The sequence below is a fragment of the Anser anser genome, assembly GCF_964211835.1.
Source record: "Anser anser genome assembly, chromosome: 3".
In the NCBI taxonomy this organism is placed as follows: Eukaryota; Metazoa; Chordata; class Aves; order Anseriformes; family Anatidae; genus Anser; species Anser anser.
In genome coordinates, this window is record NC_139722.1 from 12179055 (window position 1) to 12202658 (window position 23604).

The 23604-nt window shown below is 40.0% G+C and overlaps 1 protein-coding gene across 8 annotated transcripts in view; it reads right to left on the bottom strand.

Annotated features, from left to right (window-relative positions):
* The window catches only part of VSNL1 (visinin like 1), an 88498-nt gene that overhangs the window by 46459 nt on the left and 18435 nt on the right, over positions 1-23604 (bottom strand). For 4 of the 8 annotated variants that reach the window (XM_083827974.1, XM_083827978.1, XM_083827976.1 and 1 more), the window contains exon 2: positions 3920-4086. In XM_083827974.1, coding sequence (XP_083684100.1) covers positions 3920-4081 — 162 coding nt within the window. In that variant the 5' untranslated portion in view covers positions 4082-4086. The remainder of the gene's footprint in view (positions 1-3919; positions 4087-23604) is intronic. The other 4 variants (XM_083827980.1, XM_083827981.1, XM_083827977.1 and 1 more) reach the window with 1 other exon arrangement.

Genomic DNA, 23604 nt, shown 5'->3' on the forward strand with positions numbered 1-23604 from the left:
AATGAGAATTTTGTATATTAATTCCTTCAGCTCTCTGCCCACAATGCTAATGATGTTTTACGTAAGATAAAAGAATTAAAGAATTTTTAAGATAGAAAAAAAAAGATATTGAACAAAACAAACAAGGATTTAGCTTAATGCTTAGAACATGCACTGTGGAGATGGAAACTGCAGGAACCAGACTGTCCCATGGACCCACTGAGCTACTTACCACTATTTCCTGCAGCAAAAGAGGTTGATTGGGGCATTGCCAGCAGACCAGAAGGACCTATCTCATCAGCAGAGCAGTTACAGAGGGTGAGTAGTACAGATTCAAGCTCCTTACAGGGACACGATAATTGATTCTGGGTTTCCTACGGCTTGATGAGTACTTAAAGCACTGTGGTAACGACAAGGTATTCACATTATCTTCCTTACTAAAGAGAGAAAGTAAAAGGACTCCAGTCACCTGATTTTGCTTTGACTTCTAATGTCCTAGATATTTCTCTGCAGGAGAGGTTTGAAGGATACCACTCCCATATGGAAACAGATGCATATACCCTGGAGAAATGTGGAATTCAATACAAATTCCTGACTCGATCATTACCTTGTGGCTTTGCATTGGCACGCTTCTTTAAAACATGTTGCTTTGATTTTTACTTTTTTTTTTTTAATAGTATCCACAAATTTTCCCCACTCCCATGTTCTGTGTAGACTGTCGGGACAGCTAACACGGTGTTTCAACATGTAGGTCTCTTTGTGGCTCTGGGACTCTAATATACAAACAAGTCTTCAGTAAATGAATTTAAAAACTGTACAAGCCCTCCAGTCATTCAGCACCATGGATTCACACAAGCCGTAATAGCTCATCACAGGTTCCACATTCCAAAAAGAATCTGTGCATCCAAAAATGTAAGTTTTACTGAACCTCTGAGACTGCAAGCAATGCTAAATACGCAGCAGTATAAAGTATATTTCCTCCTATTTACTGTTTATTTAAAAGAGTGTTCTTGATTAAATATTCTTATAGGCACTTCCACTAAAAGTGCTGCAAATAATTTTACTGTAGAGTCCATTTTTGTACAACTGCTATTTATTTTAAGCATTGCATGATTTGTATTCCTAATGGAAATTTCAATAGCAAACGCTTCCAAGCCAAGCTAGAGTAATTCTCCCTTTTAGTCAATACTGTCTTCATCTACACCAGTAAACAGCACAGTACAATTGACGCAAATGCGTAGAGTGGAAGAGTTAGTGTTGAGGACCTGACATCCACATCACACATGTTCTGGATGTTTTAATTCAGACCAGCTCTAGTTTGGACCCACGGAGTAAGTGCTTATTAGCTGGTATTAGAAACAGTAATACATTAGGTGTGATTCCAGGGCACATCTTCCAGATAAGTTTCCTCCACAACAATGTAGCTTGTGCACCCCAAGTTTGTGCACCCCACTCTGTAATTATGCCAGAACAGTAGTAACTAGTGATATTCAAGAAATTCACCAAAAAATAATGCTCCTGAGAAACCTAAAATGTGTTTGTTCTTTAAGTTGGGGATATTTTCTGTTATGTATGAGTAAAAGAAAAGCTTTCTTTGCATCTTACTAAGATGACCAACACCCTTCAACCCATATGAAAGTGTACCACACAACTCCTGTGAACAAAGAAACATTATCATGTAAAGAAAACGTAAATCTGAACTGGAAAAAAAATAGTTCTTCCTTTTCCAAGTATATTTGTTTACAGAAATCTTCTCTGATAAAATTCAGTTCAGACCAAGAACTAAAATGTCATCTCTCCCAACTATAAGTTCATGCAGAGAAATTATTAATAAATACTAGCTTCACACATTTTTACCCCACATATGCATTAAAGAAATTGAAATGCTGTAAATGTAATAATCGTGATTTGGGTCTCCTTCTGGTGGCTTCTCCTGGAAAGATCAAATGTCAGATCTGTGTTTTTGTCTGCAGCCAGGGCAGGCAGAACATCCTACGGACGAGAAGTCGCCGCCACTGACAACACTCAGACTATTAATTTCTCAGACAGCTGAGGGCCATTATTTTAGAAGCATTTCAGTGACAGAAGGAGAAGTAAAGCTTTGGATTTACTACAGCTAATCGTATTTCTCTTCTGCAAAATTAGTATTTTGCCCTGTATATAGACATTATATATAGAACAACAATAAACTGGACCAAATATACAACAGCAACACTACAGAGCAGATTTCAAAAAAACATAACTACCAAAGCAAGGGAGACAATCTTATTTGGTGTGCATTTCTAAAAATATATGAGGCCATAAAACTAAAAGCCAGATATTGCAGTTCAGTAAGACTACAGAGATGTCTCCAGATTTCAGTACTTCTGTACTCTCTGTTTTACATTTTGCAGTACCATTTTGTAAACTTGATCCTGAATTTACTCTCTGATATTTCCTCCATGAGTAAAGTATCTCGTGAATTATCTGCGAACACTTCAAACAGCCTTTTGAAGGGAGGAAGTCCTAACAGCTTCGAGCTATTTTCAGATGATAGCTTCCCCCACAACACATAAAGTCATTGAAAAAAAATCACTTTATTACAATTTGCCAAAAAGAAAATAACTATTTCTAAAGAGTTAAACACTTGACATACTTTATTAGGAATATTTTGTAAAGACTGTTAACTTTCCTCAGAAACACGTCAGAGAAATGATTAGATGTCCAATCCTGTGGATGTACACTGAGTACAATTTAAAATAGAAGCTATAAATTATCAGTCAATAACAAGCACAATACCTGAGGCAGGAAAAATTCTTTCATCTGAAAATAACAGTTATTACAAAGTCAGTCTTTTTTAAGAAAAAGATTGTGGGGCAACATCTCTAGCCATAAATATTAAAACATGAAGACAGAGGCTTATTTATGTGAACTGTAGTTCACAGTTTTTGTAAGACCACTCATTAGAAAGTAAAAGGGGCTAGGTGATGATTCACAGAGTGATCTGGTTCTAGACTGAAGAAATTGAGGATACGACTGTAGTATGCATTTAGGGGAAAAGACAGATAGTCCCACTTGTCTGCAGAAATTGTCAGTGTGCTTAGTATTAACACATTTGAAAGGCTTTTTAAATTTTCATTGAGCCTCACATTGTATTTATGAACTGTTTCTGATCCTAGCGTTCATCATCACCATCCAGTACTCCTCCTAATTAAAATTACTTTGAAGTCTCTGACCTTTAGGCAGACACTCGATTCTGAATTAAAATATAATTATCTTTGTAACACAAATACACTTCTTATGCTGCCCCCATGCACTTCTTGTTACAGAATAAATACATACTAAATGTAAGGAAAAGACTACATTGGACGTGACAAAATAATGAAGAATAAAAAGAAAATAAAATGAACAGCAGCATGGCTTTCCTTTCATATCTAACAAGGGCAAAGAAACAGTAGAGAAAAAAGAAAGGCAATACTCAAAATCTAGAGAAGGAAATCCTTTGTACACAGTGCATAATTTATCTGCGGAGGACATACCGCCACGAAGCCTCGCTACTTTTGTTTGAAACCAAAAGAAATAAAGTCTTTTATATGAGTAGGTCCAGCAATCACAGGGTTTACATTCCAGTGGTATTACATAGGTAAAGCATGGCTTATTGAACAGGGCTGCAAGTTCTTATTGAAGGTGAAAAAGGCTCATAAATTACAGAGTGAAGAGACTGTATTTCTTTGACTAAACCATGGCTTTTTTTCTTAAACTTTTGGTTCTGGTCACTGTAGCTATCAGAAGTGCTGGTACAATGAGGGCAGCACTTCCCATTTACCTCCTTATATCCACCATTGCTTCTCCTAATGAAGGATTCCTTAGTTTAAATGAAAGACAGCTCTTGACCATGTGTTTGCTTTGTATTACTTTGTAAACTTTTCTAAGGCCAAACAGTAGGAACTTAATAACTTACTTTTACGTAGAGCTGTTGAAACTCCTCGAGGTTCAGTCTACCACTTGGACAGTCCTTTAGAAAGCCTTTGTACCACTGTTTTAGCTCGTGTTCATTGAACTCCGTGCTCTTCACCAGATCTTCCATCACTTCAGGGGCCAGCTTGCTATTCTGTTTCCCCATTCTGCCTTAAGAAGAAATAAATTAATACAATTAGCCAAGTTGCTGTGATCATTTTAAACTTATTAGCGACAAAGCTCGAACACATCACTTGTTTTGCACTCACTGCTGCTTTTAGTCAAAACATAACTTTACAGATTCCCTAGTGAACAGGAACCTAAGCTATGCCTGAATGTTAGAGGCTGAAATGGTGAAAAATACATCTTTCACTCACATATCTCAAGGCCTGGAGAAAGACTGCTCATTTGCCTTTAAATTAACGATGAAAATAAATCTTTTCTGTCTTTAATAATAGTATCATCTAAGTGAAAGATTTATTTTCTTTTGGCTTTGATGGGAGGGTATTTTCCTTCCTCTGGAAAGTACTATGTTTCACCGTAGTGCTAGTATCACGTTGAAAAGCTGCCTCTCGTTTTTAGTGATTTCTGTAATTTCTAGCTTTTCTTCACACTAGGGATGAAAAAGGATCACTTCTTTTTTCTTTTTAATTTAACAAAAACTTTTCACACATTCAGGGGTGCCCGCAGAATTCCTCTTTATCTTTCTCTTGAAAATCTCTCTGGTATGACACTCACGTTAGCAGCTATTCCTCACAGGTGCAGGGCTATGGACAGACAGGTTTATAACATAAACCACTGGATGCTCCACACACTGGTTTATCACCACTGTTAACTCCAGAGATATCCACGACATACGCATCTTACAGGCATACTTGTAAATGTTACACATAAAACATATAGAAACACAAAACTGAGATATCCTTTGAGATATCTTTTAAGAAATCCTTTCCTTTAACCTGTTCCAGTACTACTGTACTACAGTTTGTTCATGACAGGAGATGTCTTTCAGTTATTTTTTAATCAGATGACACACAGCACTTAACTTGTCCTGTACAGCACTGCAAAGAGATGAATAATTTCTTTCCTGAGCCAAGCTTGGCATTTCCATTTTTATCTTCCAGTATAGCATCTGCCTCTAATGACAGAACCACATTGAATGCATTGATTTCTAGTCCATATCACCACCCATTCCTGATATTAATCTATTGCTTTTGGCATCTTCCCCTATTACTAAGTTTAGTTTCTTTCTCTTCAGAAGGAGATATTTTGTTCTGTTCCAGTGAATCAATATATTTATAAAACTCCCTTTACAGGAACCATCTTTGAACCGGAGCAAAGTTTTCCATTCCTCTTGGTTTATGCGTAACCAATATAACCACCAGTGCCATGCTACCAGTGGCACCAGCTCTCTTCCTGAAACACCACATGGCCACCACATGGGAGCCTTTGGGGACACCCCTGCCTGGTCTGTCCTCATCCCCTCCACAGCATCCCCTCCCACAGTCCAACGGGATGGTCAGGGCTTCTGGGACATCCCTGCCAAAGCTGTTCAGTCACACAAACACCCCCAACACTGAGAAGGAAGGTGGCTTTCTACAAAGCATTCAGCTGGTACAAAATTGAGAAATTCAGTCTTCAGACAGTGCAAAGTGCTACAATCCATCAAGGTAGAAACTCCAGCGATGTCTTCGGGACCTTGGCTACTAAATGAGCAACTGAAGGTAGACCTGGTCCACAATTTCTTGGGGGGCTTTCAGCAAGCAGATGCTCCTTCCCCACACTCTGCACCTCCTTCCTCTACCAACCCTGCAACATGCTGCAGCACTTTCTTGCTCAGGGCCCTGCATCTTCTCTGAACTACAGGAACCCTACTACATGGGCTCACACAGCTGCTACTTAAGGGCAGCACACTGCTTGTGCCAAACTCGCTTTGGAAATTTGCCAATCTCCCATCCACACATTTTGATAAACTCAGCCATATTGGAGAGTTCAGCCTTCCAGTTAATTACCACAGGCCTAACTGTACATGCAGATGCCTAGAAATTAGCTGTCTTGCTAAAGGGTGGGTTAGTAATTTATAGTATTTAGAACAATTGTCCCAGCCTTAGCTTTGAAGTCCCCATCCTCTCGCGTATGAGATTGACCTAATTTGACATAATCTGAATTTTAATCCCACAGAGACTAAAGTACAGTAATTCCAGTTCAGATGGCTTTTAAGATGGCTTTTTAAGTTTTTAATTTTTTTTGTTTCATTTGTTTTAATCTTTAAGGGGCCTGTTTATTTCCTTTTTTTTTTCTTTTTCTCCTTTAAACTGTGTGACCCTTTGAAGTCTTAAGGTGCTTTGCTTAGGGCCCAGAGGACCCTTAAAGATTCTCAGCAATTATACTAACTACCTTAGGTAGATTCACAAGGCATCTTCCAGATCTCTTAATTTAGCCAAGTGTGCTTTTATTTGACTCTTCTCACCTGGATCCTTACCTCCATTAATATTTATCTCAACAGCACTTACACATAAAAAAAAAAAAAAAGCATTTTCAATGGGCAAAGATCAAGTGTTTTTCACTGACAAATTTTCTGTTATTGTTAACGTAAAAGTAACTTTTCTGCATTTATTTTGCTAGCTTTACAGCCCTTGGACCTGGCACTAAACAGAGACCTGTGAATTAGCACCATCTCCTGAAGTTAACTTTATTATTATTGGTAGTGTGGACATAAAACACCATAGAAAATGAGTAGGTCTGCACATATTGAAGAATACCTGAATACAGAGCTGAACAAACATCCATACATAAAACCTGTCCTATCATCAGATTCAGAGAAATGAGACCCAGGATTTCTGCCTCTGTGATGCGGGTCCCTAGTTTTGGTAAGCTGCTTGCTCAGCCACAGGTTGTCCAATAAATCCTAAACACCTTCCAGCCATCTCTAATGCACTTCAACATTTAATATCCTCTACTAAATCAATGAAAACCATGGCTAGGATCTTAATAAACACTTTCAGAAACTGTTCCACAGAAACAACCAGTATTTGAGGAAGGTATAATTTGGGACTGATGGGTTCTGTTCTCTTATTTGCAGCTCCAGCACAGTATGGCACATACTCTGCCTTGTTCTGTTTGAAATGAGGGACTGAACAAGCTGACCGAGCCAGTCACAATGTCTTCCTGTAATTAGAGGCACCCATTCTTCCTTTTTTTTTTTTTTCCCTTCAGAATTGAATTACAATCTGCAAGAAAGCTCAAGAGTCTCATATAATTATCAAATATAAACTCACACTTCTGGCTCTGGGAGATCCGTCTTATTTGGGAATAAAAACTCAAATACACAGATTATCTAGTTAATCACATTCTAACATCTTCTAGAGTTTCATTGAATCTCTTATTATTATTGAAAAAGTACAATTACCCATTAGCAATGAGCAAGCCACTGCCAACACATTTAATTTTCTAAAATGAAAAACTATTTTTAATTAACTTAGAATCATGGTTTCCCAAACATGTTTTTTTTCCTTGTGAAAATCTATGAATATGCATTAGGAAAATACAGGAGAGAACAGCTGCACAATCACTAAGTCTTCAAGAAGAGGAAAGGTCACTCTGCAAGCATTTCTTTGTTTAGAAAATTTTATTCTTTTAAACTCTAAATTTGCTTCCAACTTCCAAGCTTCCAGCCATGCAATGTGACGATTCAAGCAGTGTTATTCATCTTCTGTTGCATTTTCTGATTGGTAAAAAACAAGAAAGGGAAAAAAAAAAAAAAAAGGCAACATGTTTCAACTCCAAACAAATGTTCGAGAGAGATTCACAATAAACAAGGAACCAGCAAAGAGGGAGGCACTTAGCACGAGTAAAGGTGTCAAGTTTATTCCCAATGAGATTACTCTGGTAGGAGAACATATTAGTATTAGCAAGGGCAACACAATGCAGATTAGAGATCAAGAAAAATACTGAAACTCTAGTGTTGTGTCACAAGCAGCAACAGCAATAAAAGTTGAGCTTAAAAAACACATCCATCCTCTTAGCTAAAATGCTGCAAGCGACCATTATCCAGGCAGAGAAACAAGCTTCCCAGCAATGCTTAGTACTACAGTACTTCAGCTCTCACACAGCAACACCTTAGCTGCTGCTTTTACAGTAGGAGGGGCAGTTTTAAAAGCTGGAATTTTATTAAACAGATTCCAATCCAGGAGCCCTGCGGGCTGTGCCAGCAGCAGGCAGGAACAACACGAGGACGTATGTGCCTACAACTTGCCCCGCTGCAGCTCAGGATGGGCACCACCAGCCAGCTCGAGCAAGGGGCTGCAGGAGCTGGAAGTTCCTCTCAGAGGACTCAGGAGCATGGCTTAGCAAACTGCTTTTATACGACTTATTAGGGACTTTGGAGACAACAGGGATTAAGTCATGTGCAGCAAGTGGATAATGGTTCCTCCGGTTTTAAAACCATACCTGGTCGTCCAGTTTTTCCCTGATAAATCTTTTGCTTGGTAGGTCTCCTGCAGTGCTACCGTGTGTCCCACATGAGCTTCAGGTATTTCAAAAGTTCTCTGTTCTCCACACGGACATCATCCAAATCTCTTGGTCAATTGAAGTTTTTTTGTTTTTTGTTTTGTTTTGTTTTGTTTTTCCCCTGGAATATTTTACAGCTGTTCCTACACAGGTTTATTGGGTCTGTATCTCCCACTTGGCTTGCCAGTACTAAACTACCAGTGTGGGGTCAGTCTTACAAATCAGAATTTTATCAAAGACCTAAGCAGAAAAAAATAATAATTAAATGTCAATAGCAAAACATGGCTTACGGAAGCTCCTTTGCTGTTTAATGATTTCAAAACATCCCCAAACTCTTGCTAACAGTTCCAGTCCCACCTGCTTCCTCTCTTTCCCCTCCTCTCCATTCCCCTTTGGCCTCCTCGGCAAGTTTTCAATTTTCAAAGGGACCAAGTGCAAACAAATGTAACTCTGCCCATTTCTATGGAAGAGTAAACTGAGTGCTGCTAAAGATTAAATATTTGTGCTGAAAAAGGACCCAAACTCCTTTGAATGGACAGCATCAGCAATGTCCAGTCATGTCTCCAAAAATCCTGTTCTGTGCCTTTTTGCTCCCTTTGCTTAAATCCAGTTATATAAAGCTATTTTCTGCCTAAGTTGCATTAGGAAGAGTGTTTCCAGCAGTTTGAGAGGAGCGATCCTTCTCTGCTCAGCACCAGTGATATGCACCTGGAGCGCTGGGTCCAGTGCTGGGCTTCCAGAACAAGGGAGACCGGAACATACCAGAGAGAGGCCAGTGAAGGGCCATGGAGGTGATTAGGAGAGTGGAGCATCTGTCGTACATGGAGAGGTTGAGAGTGCTGGGGTCGTTCAGCCTGGAGCACAGAAAGCTCAGGGGGATCTTATCAGTGTGTATAAATTCCCAGAGGGAATTTAAATTAAAGAAGTCAGAGACGGGCTCTTCTCAGGGGTGCCCAGTGAGACAAGAGGCAATAGGCACAAACTGCAATTCCGAAAATTTTGTCTGGGTGCATGAAAACACTTTTTTACTCTGCCGCTGATCAAACACTGGCACAGGTTGCCCAGAGAGGTTGTGGAGTCCCCATCCCCAGAGATACACAACGCCCAGCTGTGGACAGCCCTAAGCAACCTGCCCTAGCTGACCCTGCTTGAGAAGGGGTTTGGCCTACGGCATCTGTGATTCTGTGAAACAATGAGGGGGAAATGCAGCAGCCATACCGCCTAACTTCTCATACCCACAGTAGGTACCCTCCATAGGAAGATGAAAGTAAAAGGGTTCATCCAAAGGATCATCTGGAGAATGACTGGGGTGACCTCCCTCCCCTCACTGACTCCAGAAGGAGTGCCGGCAGATTCACCCACATCCCTGGGCACAAGCACCTGATGTTAACTGATGCTAAGCACTGGGACTGCCCCAACTTATCTCAATATATTTTGGCTGCTTTCGCACATGGTAGTGTTCTTGCTCTTGCTTTCCCAGTAATCCTGCTTGAGCTGAAAGCTGTAGTCAATCAACATCTCTGCAGCCACATGGGGCGTGTACTTTAAATGAGTCCCCTTGCAAGGCACATGTTTTTCTTGCTCTTCCCTGGCTCTGGGAAACGGGAACGAGTTGTGTGGACTATGCCAGAAGCAAATGACAACGTTCACTTTGCCAGCTCAGCTGTGCTGGCAGGCAGTCATTAGGTTGGAAGGAAAGCTGTGCTTCATCCCCACCCCTCTGCCCACTCCCAGCCCACAAGCTCCCACAGGAACGTGCTGACTCCTGGGGACTACATGTGAAATCTAGGCATTGAGCAGGCAAGTGTGGTGGGTGTCTTTGCAATCTTTGACACAATACAAATCTATAAACGGTACATTAAGCGCCGTATAGCCTCCAACATACAGAGATATATAGGGGGAACAAAACCCAAAACAATTAAATGCTGGGGAAAGCACAGAACTATGCACATAATCGACAATAACAGAATAATTTTCTTGTTATTTTTGATCAGGCTGTTTATCAAATTTCCAGCTGTGTGCTGATAATAACTATAGCTCCTGACAACTCCCAGCATTGTTCCTTTCTCCTCGGGCTATTTCTAATACTTATAGCCTTTCCTCTGCTAATGTCAGCATGAAGGATAGAAAGAAGCAGGCTACCAAACCACAGGTGCTTCACTCCCTCAAATACACTTGTTGTTCCGCAGAAGAAATCACAGAAGCACAGGGTAATAGAATCTTTAAGGTTGGAAAAGACGTCCAAGACCATCTGGTCCAACCATCCCCCTACCACCAACATCACCCACTAAATCATGTCCCTAAGCGCCACGTCCAACCTTTCCTTGAACACTCCCAGAGACGGTGACACCACCACCGCCCTGGGCAACCCGTCCCAATGCCCGACTGCTCTTTCTGAGAAGAAATGTCTCCTAATTTCCAACCTAAACCTCCCCTGGTGCAACTTGAGGCCATTCCCTCTAGCCCTATCACTAGTTACCCATGAGAAGAGGCCAACCCCCAGCTCCCCACAGCTCAGTGCCCTCCTCCTGCTCCTCTGAACCATGAACCCATGGATCCTAACACACTGCAGCTCCACACGTGCAATTTGCCAGCAGGAAGAAAGAGCTGATACAGCCAGCAGGAGCGGAAGACGAATGCAATCCACTTCTCAATGTTACTGTTGGGGCAGAAAAGCCAGGCAAGGAGCAACACTCCAGATAATGGCAGAGGGACCAGACAGAGCAGAAGCCCAACATGGACAGGCTATGCAGAGCTCTCCCCTTTATACAATGCTTAACCCTATATTCTGAAATTTTCACCACATTTATACTGTTCTTTGCACCAGAAAAATTGGTAGGAAGTCTAGCAGTAGGGGAAAAAAATCAGAATTTTTGTGTACAACCCCATACTGAAATTAGGAGCAGTCATAATTTACTGCTGATAACGAACAATGAAATAAGGGTGAAGCAAACAGGCTAGGTTCTGATGGTATTACACTACAGTAAAAACTGGAATAAATCCAATGATTTCAGATTACTCTACTGGTTTTACCAAAGATCAGATTCAGGTCTGCAATCTCTCTGCATAAAAGAAATGGGGAAAAATTGAGAGTAATGACATTAAGGGATGCAATTATCCAACTGAATTGAATAATAAATGGAGAGAAGAGTTTTAAGCAAAAGAAAAGAGATATATTTTTAAATGTTATTTGAAATGAGATGGATATTCAATTAGATTCAAGCAATAATAATAATAACAATAATAATAAACATTTGAAAGGTAAAAGCTACACAGGACGATGCTCTAAAATAACAACTGGTATGTAGGGCTTTTTTTCTTTAGGTGTCTAGGAAACAGAATTTGGATTTATTTCATTAAAAGTGTGAAAACATTGGGATTTGTCTTCTGTTGAGTCTGAAATAAAACCAAATGGGAATTCTCTGCATTTTCAAATCAAAGACAATACCAGAATCACCAGTAGCTCCACTGTTGATCCACCCCTGTGGGTCACAGTAGGGCTCTATTCAAAGCCCGACTCTGAAGACAGCAGGTTGTGTATAAACTAACCTGAAGTACATCTCAGGGTCCTATTTCTGCCCCTTCTCCTCATTTGGATTGGGAAACTGCTTACAGCATGCCATAGCCTTCTTTCCTCCTTTACTGGTGGACATAGGAGGAAATACATAAATACATAAAGGAGAGACTTATCTGGGTTGTTCAACCAGACCCAAGAGCTCAGAAGAGCTTCCAGGCTCTAGCATTTAGCTCTAGCCTTGGAGAGACGGGGGCAAAATCTCTCTTTTGCTTGCTCTTTCTCTCAGCCTCAGACCACAAGGAGGAGGGTATCCATATTTCTACAGAAAGTTTTGGTTCTGGACGATCTTAAGAAGATTTCTGAAGAAATTTTTTTTTACTGAAGACTTCTTTCTTCACCCTTTTGTTTGGTTTTGTTGCACGCCGTAACTTAAATGGTAATTCTTTTGGTCATGCCCACTTTTAATTCTCCAATACTTAGACAGAATTTGGTGACCTATTTGAGATATCCTAGACAATTTTGTGAATGTTTTCTGAAGGGAACAATATCCTTGTTAATGCTGAGTGTCAGACAAACACTTAAATGCATCAGTTGCCATCATTTCATTTTGCTATTGGCTCAGCCTCTGTGAGCTGTGGTCACTAGTAAGTTACAAGGAGGTGTGAATTGAGGAAGAAGTTTTGTTTATCAGCAGCTGATTTTTTTCTTAACAGGTCTATGCTCTCCATTTTTGTCCTCATAAATAACAATCTTAAAATGCATGCAGAACATTTACTGTATCTTTTGTAATAATTCATATGCTAAATACCTTTCCAATAAACTTGAGTAACAGTTAGTCTGATTATCCAGAATATTTCACCAGCAGAGCTTTGACTGCTCTGACAAGTTTGTTTTATGTCCTATGCCAAATAGAACTGTTTTTTGCTGATTTCTCTGAGATTTTATCCTAGAATCTACGTCTTCCAAAAGGTTTTCCCATGTGAGATGCCCTGAAAATCATAACTTCCTGGACATCACTAGGAGTGGCCACTGGAACAAATTGTGTTTCAGCACTGATCATTACTTTCCAACTCTTGCATTTCAAAAGAACTGCTTATGTGATTTCTAGGTATTTCAGAGACTTACTGACTATTCAGTATTCCACCTCTTCTGCGACAGCTGCTGCACACCTCTTTTTTGGGGGGCAAAACTGACGAGGCATGCTTGAAAATTAATTTCCCTGAGTGAATTCCAGCCTTCTGGAACCATGGGATCACGTTTATGTAGACTGTAATTACACTTCTAATTTTGTTATGCCAAACTTGACCAGCATTTCCTCTACCTGAAAAATGGCCTTCATGTCAATTTGTAGACCAGAGTTTATTCAAATGCTATTTTTCCTTGGGCTTGGGGATAAGAGTTTTTAAGACTTCAGCCATTGCTCACAATTTCATAGAAGTACCTTCTCCCCACCTGCTCCGCAAACTAGCCAAATTCTCTAAGTTGGGATGTTTAGTAATAGGTACGCTTACTGCTCACCTTTCAGCCTCATTGTAATTTGGGTTTGAACCCATCATGTGCCTTTTAGGACCACATCTCTGAGTCACTGGTCTCTGCTTATGATATAAGCTTCATCCTTCATTTATATCCACATTCCTTATCGCAGCTTTTAAACAATACCACCTTACTTTTCTGCCAAGGTGGATTAACCACATTGAACATTAGCTGTTTAAAACATTAGTTGTCTTTGGTTCCTCTGCAGTCAATGGAGATGGCAAGACATCTTCAGAGTGATTCACCCCATGCAGAGAGAGATGTCTGAAAGAGGCAGGATGAATATATGTATGCCTATTTTAAGACAGGATGAATCACCCTCTACAAGTGTCTCTTTCTTTCTAACGGTTGTAGAGGCAGCCTTGTAAACTTGCTTAGATCTGAAACTGGATTTCTAAATGGTTAAAGTGAAGCAAGAAAGATCCCATCCTGCTCATCAACAGTGGAGAACCTCGAATCAAAATGTAGTTCCTGATCTCACCAGGAGATGCACACATTGCTGAAGTTGATTGCTATTCCTCTGCATTACAACCTTTAATCAGGTGTAACTAATGCCATTACAAACACCATGTGACGGTTTACCAAATACAAGCCCTCTCTTCTGTATTGTTATTTTCTCCTATCAAAACAGTGGAAAAATTAATTCTTTTCCACCCTTTTCAGGTTCCCCCAAAACAGAATGGCTGAACTGCAGAGAACATGCTGCTCAAGACGGTCTCTTTACCCCCTTGTCACTTTGTGCTTTTTCCTCAGCATAGTTCTTATTGTCAAGTAAAGCCCTGGCCTCAAAGAGTAAAAAGAATAATACTTATTATTAAATATAATTTTATTTGATAAGAAACTTCACTCTGAGCACCTTAAAGCTATATAAAAAGTTGGTCTTCTCCAACCCCTTTCTAATACCGAGCTCTCTCGTTATCCACTGCAGCTGTGCCCAACAGTGCAAGAAACTGTCTCATAGTGCTGGATGCACAGGGAGAAGCAGGTGTGGTGAGCACCGGATGGTTGTTGCAGGGAATAACTGCAGCAAGATTAGTGCCTAGATTAGATCCTTTCTGTTCCCAACTCACAGAACTCTCTCGAACTCTCTTTTTTACCTTTTTCTTGCTCCCGTGCCCTGTGGTGACAACTATGACCGACAAAGGGACAACAGCATAGGGTCTACAAATAGGGTTGTAACGACTGAAATAAATGTAAGCTGATACATATATATATGTTTTCAGTCTCTTGCTTCTGTTCCATTTCTCCATGAGAAGGGAACATTGAAGACTCTGGAGTTAGCTTGCTTTTGCACACACATCTCTGACCACTGTGAATGAGCTGACTTCAACTGATGATTTTGACTTGTGTGCTAAACAGCTACATTACTAAAAACCACATGACTATATTATGACAGATATTAACAAAAGTAGTTAGCAGGAAAGCGGATACAGCTTTTTATTTTCCTAAAAACCTTTCAGAGTCAAAACAAAGTGTTTATAACATTGCGGCTAGTGATCCATTGGTACAACGCTCACCCCAAACACATTATAAACCAATCATCAGAACTATCCCTTGTGACTGCTTCAGATGGAGCATGATTAAATGCAGAGGAAATACATTACTGCGATGATGAATCATAATTCTGCAGAATGAAATCAATGGCTTTACTCTTTTGAGTTGGACATTGAGGGGCAGTCAGAAATGTTACTCATAGAAACAAGTGAGCAAATGAATCACATAAACAACTTGAACAGGAAAAATATACTTAAAACCTGACCCTCAGTAACACTGACTATAAAAGAAACACAGAAGAAAACCTGAAAATGTTTTCTTCAGAAATAATTTTCAAACAAGAAATTCTTCATTGCTCTAGTGTGAAATGTAAAGTTTTTTTCCATTGCATTTGATTTTTACAGTTTGGAACATAATAGTTTAATTTACAGCTGTTTGACAGCTTATTTGAGACATTTTTTCACTGTAATTCTAAGAAGGCATGTTGGTAACCATCTCATAGCAAAGAGAGGATGAAGTCATGCTTTAGAGAGTATTGATTGGAATGACCTAAACCACACTGAGTTGGATTCAGCTGCCCAGACAGAGTAGTTGATCTCTGTGTTGGTATCTGCTAGCTCCTTGTGACATCTCAGACACCTTTTAGATGGCACCAGACCCCTCTGCTTAGCAGCTGAATCAGTTGAATGAGATCTTGCCCACCTACTTTAGACAGCTGTAAATGCCTTGCTGTATTTTGTCAAGAGAGAAGTCATCACAGAAACCATTTAAATTTATTCATCAAGATTTATCGACAGGCTCACCCTCTGGGGACCTTCAAGAATGCCTGCCTCCCCTTAATCCGTGCTTATGCTAGTAGGACGGCTTTGTTGTGTGCACCTGAAGGTGAGATGAGAAATAAGGTGTTCCTGGTCTAGCTGAATGAGCTGACATTTGCCTGCTATGCCATGTTAACCAAGAAGCTGTCAGCCGTCCCGTTCGCTCCCGCAAGCACGCGTGCAAGCAGCCGAGAGCGCGCGGTCAGACATCATGTCAGCTGTGCCAGAGGGCGAGCTGCTAAGCACAGGGAGCCCTGTTGTTTGTGCCTGTCCTTGCTAGCTTATAGCATGACACACAAGGGGTTCAAATCATAGTTGAGATCTCCAAGTCATTTTTTAGCTTCGGCTAGTATCCTTGATAGACATCAGAGCAAAAAGGTCAAGGCTGAGAAAGCATGAAGCTGAACTGGGCCCTCTAGGATTGAATTTAAAAGTGTTCATTCTGTGTGATTCTTCCTTTATGAGTTTCACTTTCCAGAGCTGTCAATATAATTTGTGTCATAAAGCACACAATTGATTCAAAATGTAAAAATGGCTATAATGGAGATTAAGAAAATGAGTTCTTTGGCATGGAGAATCTATTCTACGTGGGCAAATCCAGCATCAAAAAGTAATAATGCACATAATCATTACCATCCCCTAGTATTTCATCATTAATCAGTGCATGCTATTTGAAATCAGATTGACAGATAACATAGATGAGTCTCACAAACCCTTCTTCCTGTAAAAATACAAGTATTTTTACAGATGACAAAGGTCTTAGCAAGGTTATATATTTAGGGGAAAAAAAAAAAAAAAAAGAAAAGAATGCACTCTGACATTAATATCGATAGAAACTGCAAAATGAGCAAGAAAGACAAAGCAAAAGTAAAGCTGTCTCTCTCTGAGGAAACTCTGTGTCCCCAGTACAGGAACCTCATTATTATTTCATGACCTTAATGGCAAGGCTCTAAGCCTCGTGTATGTCCTTCATAACATAAAATTCATTACAAATACAAAACAGACCTGGGATATGCAACAATTGAAAGTTGTTAGCTATTTCTTCTAGTTTTGGCTTCTTTTATATAGTACAATAGTTACGAAAGACAGCAACGTAAAAAAAAAAAGGAACTTCTCAGAAGTCCCAAGTATGAATCACAGCATATGGTCTTTCTGTTAAAAGATAAGCCAGAGGGTGGTAGGGAGAGAGAAAAATTCTCTCATGCTAAAGGACTGCATAATTTTGTAATTTCATACATTAAAAATAATTGGAACAATTTCTTCCAACTGTTTTCAATGAGAGCTCTACTGGAATAAATTTTTATAACCAGTTTTTGCAGCTGCGCTAATAAAACACTGATATACTTGCCCAGCTGAATCCATGTGTGCGCACACATGCTTTTTTTGGTGAGAAATTAGAGAAAGACAAAAATAAGTGAGAGACAAAATCTAAATTTCACTAGTATTCATCATGGCCAAATATAATATTTTGCTGAGGAAGGAGGAGGAAATGAAAGAGACCTCTACAACACATGACATATTTGTAGTACTGCCACATCCAGAAGAACTTCTGTGCCTCACCATCCAAAAGACAACACACAAGGTAGAGATTTTTTTATTTTATATTTTTTTTTACTTGAAAGACATGCTTGCTTTTCAGACTACATTCTAAATGCTGTTTTTCTAGGTCACACAGTTACACAGTTCGGGAGTTACCTTTCTGGAGATGAGAGAAAAAGGTGAGCAAAAAAGCGCTAGCAACATTTTTGATTTGGACATCCGTGTGTGCAGAACTCCTTCAGCAAAGGAAGCTGTTACAAAGGAACTGCTCTGACAACAGGCGGTAGCAATATATTGAACAAAACAGAAAGAAGCAATGGCAATGCAGATAAAAATATGAATGAAACAAGTGAAAGCTATATAAATATTTAAATTATGGCATTATGAAATTCACCAAAAATACTGTCTGAACTCCTTGCATTTATTATCGGCCAGGACAAGAGCAATTGATAGAGACTGTTACATACTGACAAGCTGATTCAGAAATCCCTTCAATGGCCTCTAAATCTAAATATACTAAATCTAAAATGCCAGCCTGCAGTTCCATTAAATGGCCTAGGAAAATAAAATTTTGTTCTGATTCACTGCCTACCTCAACAGATAAAAGCCACCTGGGAAAACTACTTTAGAAGACCCAGCAAGAAAAAGACAATAATATAGGCTATGAGCCCCAGAAGGCATGACATATAGCTCTGATTCTCAAGGGGCAGGATGTTTGCTCCTAATAGGCTGTCATTAGATTGTCCATGGGAATAGTTGAGGCCCATGGAACTGGACTACAAAGGTGATGAACAGAAAAGAAAAAAATAAAAATAAAAATAAATAAATAAAATAAAATTAAAATAAAATAAAATAAAATAAAATAAAATAAAATAAAATAAAATAAAATAAAATAAAAAAGACAATTCTGTTTTAAAGAGAGTTGCACTTGCTGAGACAACTTTGAGGGTCTTGCTGAAGCCAACAAGGGAGTCTTTCCCCACGTAAAAGGGGAATTGTTGGAGGCAACAGGCAAGGAGGAAGAGTCTAGGTAGCATTCACGTGGCTGTGCCTTTCACAGTAACTACTCCCAGGTGACAGGAGGCAGCAGCGGCTGAAATCCTTTACTCCCAGCTGTGACACTAAGCAGCTGCAACCACACTGACAGCTACCTTGGACTATTTCGGTCTGTACAATTTGGGAAGCTAGAAATATCAAACACTGCCCTCCTCGGCATTACCTCATGATTACTTCACTCATCGCTAGAGAATGTGGAAGTGAAAAGGTTTATGATAAAATATGACTGTTGCTCTCTCTAATGACTCCAGAGGCTGGGAGTGATTTTGATGATGACATAATCTATTTCATATTTATTATGCTTCTGCGACAGGGTGCACAACTGCTGGTAAGAAAGAACAAAAACATCTTGGATGGCAAATACAAAAATATCCTTTCTTTACAGTCAATGACATCTTCACCATCTCATTTTACCCACAGCTTTTTTAACTTCAGAAGTGCCCTACGACTTTACTATATGAATATAACACCTACAGTGGGATCCAAATCACCTAGCTTTAACGTTCTCTGATTTTGGTGTCTACATGACGATCGTCACTCAGGCCAACAGAGAGACACAGTCACCTCCAGATAGCGATTCAGCAACTTGATCTAAGACATTTCTCCTAGGATGGGATGAGTCATACTTTGGAGGTGCTGTTCTCTCTCTGTTGACTCTCCAGACTATCATGTCTAATAATCACTGATTAAATTAGCTTTCCTGAATTTGTCTGATCCCTTTTTGACCACATTTATATCCTGGTCTCCACAACATCCTGTGGAAATCAGTTTCATAATTTAATTAAATGTTATACAATGATTTCATTGGTGACCCTATTTCTTGTACTGTGAGAAACAGTGACTATTTCTTAATCGTCTGCTCCTCATCGGTCATGACACAGCCAGACTCTGCCTAGCTAAGAAAATGTGACTCTTTTTTCTATAATTTGATGATTTTACCAAGTCGCACAAGTGGCTATAATTACATAAAGGATGCTCCCCATGCTCAAGCAGTGGCATATTTTTTCCACTTCTGTCTTAGTCTTTCCTAGCCATTTTAACTGCTATTTGTACTGAACTAGTATTTTCAGAAACCTATCCTCAGGAATGCCCAGCTTCTCTCCAGATTTCTATTAACTTATCTACAGTCCATTAATATATTTTATCCCACGTACATTACCTTCTTCTTATTGCCAACAAATTCTCCTACTGTTTTATCTTCCCAGTATTCACTAGCACATAATCATGCTGTGGCACTTAATAGTTGCATTTAAATTTGACTGTCATGGGTAATTTCAAATCATAAGTAAACTTTTTCACTTTACTAGTCAACTCCACAAACCATTTATGAACACTTTTTTTCCATGTTTCCATAAATTGTAAAGATGTGTGATAACTATTCTTCTGCCTACTACCTTTTACCTTATTATGAGTACACGAATATTAAAAGTGAGTTTAAAACTTTACAACTAGATATAAAATGGCTTCAACGTGTTTCTATCATTAAAGTCTAAAAGCTTTTTCATAGATTCATGTATTTTAACAACTTGGGAAGGAGTGTTGTGATTACTTAGGAGGTAAATAGAGTTTCACACAGAAATTCGCAGTTCATCTCCAATCTTTGTCATTGAACTGGAGTACAGATTTTAGATCGGCACTTGGTTTTGACTGAAAGCTTTAAAATGACAGATAATCTATCATGTCTATAGTTGGATCATGCCCTGCTTATGCTAAATGCTGTATCAGTAGAGCTGTTAACTCTCTCAAGCATGACAATACAGGAGAAAAGTTAAAGGAAATGAAGAACACAGCTTAGAAATAAGGCAAACACTGGATTTTAAAGAGAAAAAAAAAGAAAAAAAAAAGCAGAAGCAAGAAACAGAGTAATCTTAAAAGCTACTGTGGCACTTGCCAGGAGCTTGGAACAGCTAGTAAATCAAATCAGAGGATGCAATATAAAATACTGTTGGCTGCCAGAAGGCAAAGAGTTGTCTGAGCTGGTTATAGTTGTAGCACTTTTTTTTTTTTTTTTTTTGTAAATAACACCAAAAAGACTCAGTATAAAGAGAACCTGTTACAGAATCCCCTCTAGAGCTGAAAAGACTCCAAATGAAGGGCTTTTGGTAGTAATGTTTTTCAATCTCCAAGAAAAAGAAAAAAAAAAAAAAAAGGAATACAGAAGAAATGATATTCAGGAAATCTGCCTGCTTTATTCATGGTGGAAAAAATCCCTTCAACTTTCCTGACCAGAGCAGGCCTGTTACTTAGGCCAAGCAAAGGGGGAGGCAAGCAAGTGTATGTCAAGAAATAGTTTCAAGGAAAAGGATCCAGTATGTCTTTTCTCACTTACACCAAACTCTGCATTATATTCTGTGGGAAAATGTGTGTATCTTGGAATGGAAAACGTAGACTTCAAGGCAAGTGGTATAGGGAGCCAGATTTCCAGAGACATGTAAGCGCTTCCATGGGCCTGGACTACTTGCTAATGCAGACACTGTTATCTAATTGCCTTGGTTCCTTTATATTCAAGCAAGTCAAGGTGAAGTTCAGGATAAATGTACCTACCGGCTCTCCAGCAGCTTGAGTGCTCTTATGAAATCTCACCAACTACCTAAATAGCTATGCAAATCTGATCTGAAGTATTTAGCTACTGCATCCCCTGCTCAAAATGCAACTTAAACTCTGTCACCTCTACTTTCTAAGAAAATGACACCAGCATACAGAGCAGGACAGGCACTGAACTTCACCATGATAAACTCTGCACCCATTCCTTGCTTTACATGGTACCACTTCTCAGCAATTTGAAGGTCCCAATTTCTCCCATGCTCGCCACTGTGAAACATTCGGGTTGGCATTTAATGCATCATAAAAATAGCTGGGCACATGAATAATCATATGTCGCATTAACCATGTCCTGGGGAGCTGAGCGGGCCAAGCTGGGAGCGCACATTGACAGACTGGGATGAGGAACGTGCCTGCACGGCTCAGTGCAAGTCCTGGCTGTAATGTTGCTGAGTAACACCTACACTTATACAGATGTATATCTATATAGATGCAAGAAATATAGGCTAAGCTGGTTTTATTATGCAGACATGCTTAGCGCTAAGTGTCCGTGCAGTATTACCCTGGCTCTGCTGTCAGGCAGGTTAGGTAACAGCAAATTGACTGTGAATCTCAGCCCCAGGTCGTCCCTCTTCTGCCTCCTCGCCTGGTCTTTTTCCTGTGCTTTTGGCTTCCTCCTGCCCTGCCAGCACTCTTGCAAGCCAGTCCCAGTAAGTCTGCACAAGCTCATCCCGACTCCTTCTCCCAGCTTCCTTCCCTCCCTCCTTCCTACCTGGCTCTCATTCCCTACTCAGTGCCAATTCTCATCACCCCTGCTGTTTCATCTGCACTTTTTCTTTTCCTTTGCTGGCTTTTCATCAGCAAAAGCAGCGAGAGCAGCTATGTTCATAGCACGCAAGGTGTATGCATTAGAAAAAAAGAAAAAAAAAAGTAGGCTTGTTTACGCTGTAGGAAAATCATCTGGCCAACGTCTTATTGACATTTAAACCGTCTTGGCGTCTTCAGGCACAAAGATAACGCAGGCACCCCGGCAAGCTGAGCAGGAGGGATGGATGCCCGGGCTGCCAGAAGGGCTCCGTCAGCATCTCGCAGAGGCAGCAGCCCCACGGGAGGGATGGGGCAGGCCTCGGCGTGCTTAACCGATGCTGCACGCTGTACAGCATTTGAGAGCATTTCTGTTAAAAAAATCAGGCTGTAAAGCTAAGTGAATTATGCAGCTTATAATTATGTTGGGTAAAGCTTAAACAACCCAAGGCAGCCAGCCGAGAAACGCTGTGGTTTGCAGGCATGAGGTGCAGTTGCAGGGAGGAAGGCAAGACCGCTGCATGCCTCCTCACATGTGGGCAAACGTGTGGGGTTTGTGCATCCATGTGTACTCCTCTGGCCACCCGAAACCACCGCGGGCTGGTCAGAGGAGAAAACACTCCCAGGGAGGATGACTGGTGGGCTGGAGGAGCAGAAGCAGCTGCGTTCATTGACAGAGCTGGTGTGTGAGACACAGCACAATGCCTTTGGGTCCTAAAGGGCTGGGTGAAGGTAATCACCTATAAAGCGGGACGGGAGGAAGAACCACGGGAGAAGTCCATAGCCCTGCAGTAAGAAACAATTTTGATGTCCTACAGTAGAAAATAAGGATTCAAAGTAGCAGAGAGAAAGGTTTTAAATTTTATTTTCTATTCTATTTATTTTCTGTTTCCTTATTCTATATCCCTCCTTCTCTCCTCACCCCTAACAAAGCAGTGTCAAGTAAACTTACTTGTCTGTCACTTACATGCGGAGAAGCAGAGACCCCTGCCTACCCTTTCCCTCACCTAAGTTTCTCTCCTCACCTAGGTTTCTCAGCTCAAGCAGAGGCTTGAACTGCTCTCCCCCCCAACAAAAGCAGAAACAAAGCTGACCCTCACTGCTGCCAGTTTGCCCCTACAAAAGGATAAAATAGAAATGGAAAAGGTAGTGGGGTCAGAGATGTCACCTCCATTAAAAAAAAAAAAAAAGAAAGAAAGAAAAAAAAAAGAAAAAGAAAAAAGCAGAACATCTAGAAAAAGGCTTTTTAAGGTTAAGAGGAACAACCAATTTTTTGTCTGCTCTGCTTGCCATATAGATTGGTTGCCAAAAAAAAAAAAAAAAAAAAGGAAAAAACTCTTGACTCCAACAGGCATGGGAAAGCCCTGAGGAGCTGCAATCCTCCAAACAACCAAGCAATTGCTGTTTTGAAGTTTCCATCAAATTAGTTCCTGCCACCAAGGAAAGGCACTCGACACTCTCCTCATTCTTCGTTGATGTCATACTTCCACCCTGTTCCAGTATTGCTGCTCCAAACTTGTTTAGAAATGTTTTTTCTTCTTAACTTGAAAAGAGCTAGGTTGATTTATGACTCCCAGAATCTGGCCAGAATCCAGAAGGACATCAAACCGCCTGTCTGTACCATAATCTGCTCCCTCAAGAAAACAAATGACAATAGTTTCTATTATTAATGATGACAGTTAATAGCAAAAAATTGGTTACGATTTTCAAAACTTTCATGTGATAAGAGACAACAGAAAACCGAGAAATTGTTCTATTAATGCCACATAATTTGAAATGATTGCAAAGGAAACCAAGGAAACCTTTTCTCTAGCACAGTATCCACAAACCATGCACAGAATAGTGAATGTGGCAGGGAACTTGATTAATCCCCATTGT